The sequence below is a fragment of the Rhincodon typus genome, chromosome 38 (genome assembly GCF_021869965.1).
Source record: "Rhincodon typus isolate 14 chromosome 38, sRhiTyp1.1, whole genome shotgun sequence".
In the NCBI taxonomy this organism is placed as follows: domain Eukaryota; kingdom Metazoa; phylum Chordata; class Chondrichthyes; order Orectolobiformes; family Rhincodontidae; genus Rhincodon; species Rhincodon typus.
Genome location: NC_063369.1, coordinates 4,065,868 through 4,072,497, shown reverse-complemented (window position 1 = coordinate 4,072,497; position 6,630 = coordinate 4,065,868). Strand labels below are relative to the sequence as shown.

The 6,630-nt window shown below is 46.2% G+C and overlaps 1 protein-coding gene across 2 annotated transcripts in view; it reads right to left on the bottom strand.

The window, feature by feature from the left end:
• Nucleotides 1-5,098: 5,098 nt before the first annotated feature.
• Nucleotides 5,099-6,630, bottom strand: part of pglyrp6 (peptidoglycan recognition protein 6) — a 25,757-nt gene continuing 24,225 nt past the window's right edge. For both annotated transcript variants that reach the window (XM_048618085.1, XM_048618084.1), the window contains exon 5: nucleotides 5,099-5,386. In XM_048618085.1, coding sequence (XP_048474042.1) covers nucleotides 5,348-5,386 — 39 coding nt within the window. In that variant the 3' untranslated portion in view covers nucleotides 5,099-5,347. The remainder of the gene's footprint in view (nucleotides 5,387-6,630) is intronic.

The following is a 6,630-nucleotide window of genomic DNA, read 5'->3' as shown; positions in this document are numbered from 1 at the left end:
ATCTTTCACCATCAAGAAACATCTTGCTCACCCCCTTCAAGGACAGGGAGGGCACAAGGAGGCCATTCTGCCTCTCGAATCTGCTCTGCCATTCAAATGGACCTGACAGGTTTGCACCTCAACACCATTGCCTTGCCTTTCCCCTCATCTCTATATCCAGATTGGAACAAAACTATTGACCTTAGTGTTGAATGCTTCACCAAAGCTTCATGGCTTATTGGGTGAAGAGAGCAAAGGTCAGAAACCTCAGAATTGGGAGGAGACTCTGAAGGAGCTTGCCTGTTAGAATTTCCCTCTCAAGCCCCAGCCTTACAGTTCTATCTCTCTCCCTGCTGCAATCTTTGTGGTTTCCTTATTTTCTTCCTGCAGCTGTATAGGGTGCTGGTGAGGCCGCACCTGGAGTACTGTGTACAGTTTTGGTCTCCTTACTTGAGAAAGGATGTACTGGCACTGGAAGGGGTGCAGAACAGGGTCACTAGGTTGATTCTGGCGTTGAGAGGGTTGGCTCATGAGGAGAGACTGAGTAGATCGGGATTATATTCATTGGAATTTGGAAGAATGAGGGGGGATCTTATAGAAACCTATAAAATTATGAAGGGAATAGATACGACGGAAGCAGGGAGGTCGTTACCACTGGTGGGTGAAACTAGAATGAGGGGGCATAGCCTCAAAATAAGGGGGAGCAGGTTTAGGACTGAGCTGAGGAGGAACTTCTTCACTCAAAGGGTTATGAATCTGTGGAATTCCCTGCCCAGTGGAGCAGTTGAGGCTTCCTCATTGAATGCTTTTAAGGCAAAGATGGATAGATTTTTGAACAGTAAAGGAATTAAGGGTTATGGCTTGAGGGTAGATAAGTGGAGCTGAGTCCATGAAAAGATCAGCCATGATCTTATTGAATGGCGGAGCAGGCTCTATGGGCCAGATGGCCTCGTCCTGCTCCTGTTTCTTATGTGCTTTACCACATGCTTATCTCTTTAATATTTAACTGTTCACTTTTTATATCTCGCTGTTACTAAGCTGCAAACACACTGTCTTACATTATCTTCCATTCTTTCTTTTATTGGTTTATTGACCAGATGTGAGCATTGCTGGTTGGTTCAGCATTTGTGCCTGGTCCCAGTTGGCCTTGAGTAAGTAGTGGTGAGCTGTCTTTTTGAACTGTTGCACTTTATGGGGTGTGTAGAGGCACCCACAGTTCTATTCGGGAGGGAATCCCAGGATTTTGACCCAGCACCACTGAAAGAGCGGCGACATGTTTCCAAGTCAGGATGGTGAGTGGCTCGGAGGGGAACTGGCAGGTGCTGGTGACGTTCCCATGTATCTGGTGCAATCTCTCTCTCCGTCTTTCTAGGTTGCAGGAGTCTCAGATATAGAAAATGTTGTTGGAGGAGGCTTGGCATATCACTGCAGCGCCTCTTGTGCATGGCACATACTGCTGCCACTGTATGCCAACAGTAGAGGGATTGACTGTACTGGATGACTGAGTGGTGTTCAGCTTCTTGAGTGTTACTGGGGGCTGCACCCATGCATGCAAGTGGGGAGTATCCCATCACACTCCTGCATTGATCGTTGTGGACAGAATTTGAGTTATCCACTGCAGAATTCCCACTGAACTGCCTGACTCTCGAAGAGTTGAAACAAGGCTTGGCGCAGTTACACACAAACCAATTCTTTTTTCAGAGCCTTCGACACTGCAGCTCCTTACTTCCTGTGGTCTTCCTTCCTTTTAGTACGCACAGACTTCTAAAAGCTGAGCTAAATGCCAGCAAAACCACCAGCCCTCACCTTACGCGTCCTTATTTTAACCATGTGGCTGCCCTCAACACTGAGTGAGTGCTGAGATGTTATCTTTCACATGAGCTGGAAAGCCGATGGAGAGAAAAGTTGCTGCCACATTATTTAGACGAAATTCATCCTCCGATGCCAAAAAAAAAATTTTACCTAACTTGCTTCAAAATCTCAAGTCGTTGTTTGCTGTGCACGGCTGTGATGGCTTTTCCAAAGTGTAAGAGACCTTGGAGTTCTAAGATCATGAAAGGCACTACAGAAATGAAAGTCTTTTCTTCTTAACCCTTAACCAAGATGCACAAAGATAGAACTGCTCCCACCCCACCCAGTAACCGATAACTCCTGTCATCCACCTCCTACCCAGGTTCTGGGAGTGGAACAAACTTTCCAAACCAAGACTCCATTGATATCTATATCTGAGACCCCTCCAATAATCTCAGGATGGCTCCATCACCCCACCATGTGGATGCAGTTTGTTCAGCTATTCTCCAGAAACTCACCAATGGGTTGAGAGAAAGCACCCTCTCCCCACTCCCCCTCCCCCACCAAGGAAATTTGGCCTCCCTCACGTTCATACACAATACCTTGAAAAGTGGGCCCCTTGTGACACAGCAGTAGCATCCCTACCTCTAAGCCAGGAGGCCCCAGGGTTCAGCTCCCACCTTGCTCCGAATAACACCGGGGGCTCAGAAAATCCCTGCAACACTTTGAAGGCGTCAGAAACGACCCAGAGGAAAAAAAAGCACAGCCCGCTTACCCCACCCATCCCATCCCCCACCAACCCCACCCCCACTAAACTGCCCATGTTGATGGTGCAGGCACATACCTTGTTGGGAATGCTCTGGGGCTGGCTCCCGGAAGGAACGTTTCCGGGACAACCGGTTAGAAAACGAGTTCAGAAACCTCCGGAACCTTTCAGCCGAGTCTGACTTCACCTTCCTCAGAGTTCCAGGACCCTTCCTGAATTGGGAAGGCTCAGACTCAGTACGTTGGTAGCTTGCTCTCTTGGACAGTGGGTCCTTCACAGGTTGCACTGACCGCCCTTCGCCATGGGCCAGACAGTCCCGGTCAGGTTTGTCCCTCTCAGCTGTCCTCCTCGCCTGCAGAGCCGCGTCTTCCACCTCAGCTTCCCCCCTGACCTCCTCCCTCGGAGCTGCCTGTTCCTCTTCATCCTCGCCCCTCCTGGTGATTGGCTTGGATCCCATGAACCACTTGTAAGCTCCCAACAGGTTGTCCCCACCCTGCTTCTCAGGAGGGTCCGCCACATCGCATGCCGAGCTCTGCTCCACGTCCATCGCTAAGCAACCAGGCGAGGAAAGTGACTCCCTGTTGATTGTATCTGGTCGATGAGAGAGAGAGAGAGAGAGGCAGGTGTCACGTTCGCTGAGGGCCCCGGCTCAGAGAGACGTGCTCCTTTTGGTGTGTGTGTATGTGTGTGTGTGGGTGGGTGTTCTTTTATTTTTTAAAAGGTGCTCTCATGATACATCTGTTGAAAAAGGAAGTAGAGGAGGGTACGAGCTAAGGGAGAGCTCCAATCACGCTCAGAGACACAAAAGGAGACTGTAAACCACAAGGTCAGATGGACAGAGATTAGATGGATTGCTCTCTTTCATATATGCGTGAGATCCTCCCCGCCCCTCAAAAGGACAGAACCTCCTACAGCAAGATTTGTACCACATTTCAAGCCTAGCTCTTCAGCTAAAGTGGCCTCTTTCCTTCATTTGGGGCTAAAGGTTCAATTTTATTCAACTCAACAGATTCTGGGCCAATTGTACGTTTGCTCCTCGCCTCTGTGCCAGCACAGTTCGGAAAGCACATGTCCCCATCCAGCAACAAGCAACATAAATAAAGGCCACACAGTGCACTTCTGTTCCTCAATGACACCTCACCCTCATTCACGCCTTCGATGCCTCTGAACACAACCATTCTAGGGTTTCCTTTGGCCTCCTGCCACCCAATTTCCCACTGTCTACCTTCCAAGGCTTATCCAAAATTTTGCTCCTCGCATGTCAACTTGTACCAAGTTCACCCATCGTTCCCTGTGATGGCTGATTGTCGTCGGTTCCTACTCTGACCAATGTTTCAGTTTCACCTTCGCTTCAAGCCCTATCGCGGCCTCATGCTGCAACCCCTTCAAACCCCTGAGGTCTCCCAAAGTCTCTGGGCTGCCCCAGCACGGGACACACAAGTACATCCCTGAATTCATCGCTTCACAGTTGGAGGCTGTGCCTGAGGGACAAAGAAAGACCAACTTTACCCTCAAATCACCAGGAAGATTAGTTGCATCTAAAACATTGTATCCACTATCACACCAAGAATACAGTAAGACCCAATTTTAGTCTTGCATAGGTACTGAGCTCTGCAATTTCCTCTTTAAATCTCTCCAGTATTCTGTGCTCTTTCTCTCTCTCTCTTTCTCCTCCTTTATGGTAATCCTTAAATCCCACCTCCTCGACTATGCTTTGGATCACCCATGCCAATATCCCTGTACAGGATTCCCTGTCGAATTTTGACTCTGGTTGTATGTACATTTACAACATGAAAGATTATCAGAGAAAGCAGTAATATCAGAGATGTGAAACAGCAATGAGATGTTTCTCAGAGCTGCTGGTGCGCTTCCATGTTACTAAGAATGTACCCATCACATGTTAAACACGATACAGGAAGTGGTTTGCGCTTTAATTAGTCTGAGCAAGGCTGGAAGACATGATTTCTCCTGATATTTTGCCAAGTCAAGAATAGCCTGAAGGACAAGGAGTAATTAATACTGAAGAAAAGACCAACTCTACCCTCAAAGCACCAGGAAGAAGAGTTGCGTCTAAAACATTATAACCACCATCACACTGAGAATACAGTGAGTCCCAATTCTAGTCTTGTATAAGGCGCTGGGTGTATCGTAGGAAGAGGCCATTCAGCTCGTCAATTATTCAGTTAGGTTATGACTAATCTGTATCTTAGCACTATCTATCTACAATGGTTCCAAAAACCCTTAAACTCCTTCCCTAACAAAAGACTCTCAATCACATTTTCAAAATTTTCAAATGACCCTCATCCTTCAACAGCACAAATTCCAGATTTCCAAAACACACCTGCAGGAAGAGGGGCTTTCTAATACCACCCCGTGAATGACCTGACTCTGATTTTATAATTACATCTTTTTGTGTCTCCCGCTGTCACACAGGTCCATAACATTTCTGACACCATCTGTTTTTGCAAACCAAGTCACACGCACGTTGAAAATAGGTGGGTGTGAAACTAATAGGGCAGCTCTTTCAAAAAGCTGACAGACAGGAAGCCGCTCAGCCAATCCTGCGTTGTAGAAGTCAACATGAATTCATACGCAAATATAATTTCATTAGTGAATATTGTACACATGGGAATTCCAAATTTTAAAATCGTAAACAGGTATTAACTAATTCATATTGAGTAAAGTGGGTAAGTGACACATTAGAATTCATTTGTGTAGCCAGGACTGTCTAAGTAGCTCTTCCTCGTTTGTGAACTGGTCTTCATGTTTCACGATCTCCTCATGTTCTCTCTACGGGTTGCTCTCCAGAGGTTATAACCCAGCAGTGGTTCCATTGGCTTGTTCGACCTCCTGAAGCGGGGAATAACAGATCAGAGGGTCAGCGTTCAGTCTCCCTGTGCTGTCCACAAAATAGCACTCAGCTCAATCTTAGAGAGGTGCCCCTGCTCCAACAGCATGGCCATTTGCCAAACCTAAGACCTCTCTGGGTCGAAATTGGTGTCAGGGAGCGCCACCTAGGTGGAGATGGGTCAGAGTCTATCTGCATGGGATCCTTCGGGTCAACAGATCAAAGAGAATTGTGAGTGTAGACTGGATTGTGCAGCTGGAGGTAAAACACAGTCCCCTTCCTTCTTTCCACACTTATCTTCACACAAGGTTGACTGTCCTGTAGCATTCCTCCAACAGAATATCTGTTGTGGAACTATCGGAGATTCGATTCACAAAGCTGTCAGAATGAATGCTTTTGGGGGGATTCATCCTAAGACTGAGGTCCAAGATGTAGACACCACAAGATAATTGTGGGATGATCTATAAATTTTGAAGATTGCACCTGCACTCCATCAATTTTGTTTCTATTAATTCATGGAATGTGGATATCAGCATTTATTGCCCAGAGGGCAGTTAAGAGTCAAACACATTGCTGTGGGTCTGGAGTCACACACAGACCAGGTAAGGATGGCTGTTCGGTTCCCTCAAACAACATTACTGAACCAGATGGACTTTTCCTCTGACAATCATCATCAATATTTTCAGATTATCATTGAATTCAAATTTCACCACCAGCTTCAGCAGTAGGGATTTGAACACAGGTCCCCAGAACATTACCTGGGTGCTTGGACTAATAGTCTAGGGATAATGCCACTAGGCCATCAACTACCCATAACAATTATGGCTCAAAACACCAAGACTAATGTCACTCCTTTCTTGACATTGAGACAGTTAGTGCTGGAAAGATATCAACCAATTCTGAATGGGTTAGAAGATGGCTCAAGATGCCAAAAAAAAAGTCAATGTCTGAGTCAAACGACACAAACTTTGGGAGACACTGAGGTATTTTGGACTCAGCTGTGAAAAGGAGGAGGAACAGTGAAGATTATGGATGCATTGAACTGCTAAAGAAGCTTCATATTTGTTTTTTGAGGACTTGATTTTTGAAGGGTTGTGGAAAAATGGATTTCTTTCAAGTTCTGTGGACCTACGATGAATGTTTTTTTTCAACAGACAATGAAAAGATATAAATCTTTGTTTTTAAACAAGTTATTTTTTGAAAACCACGTGGCTTTAACTAATGAGATAACAAGGTGTAGAGCTGG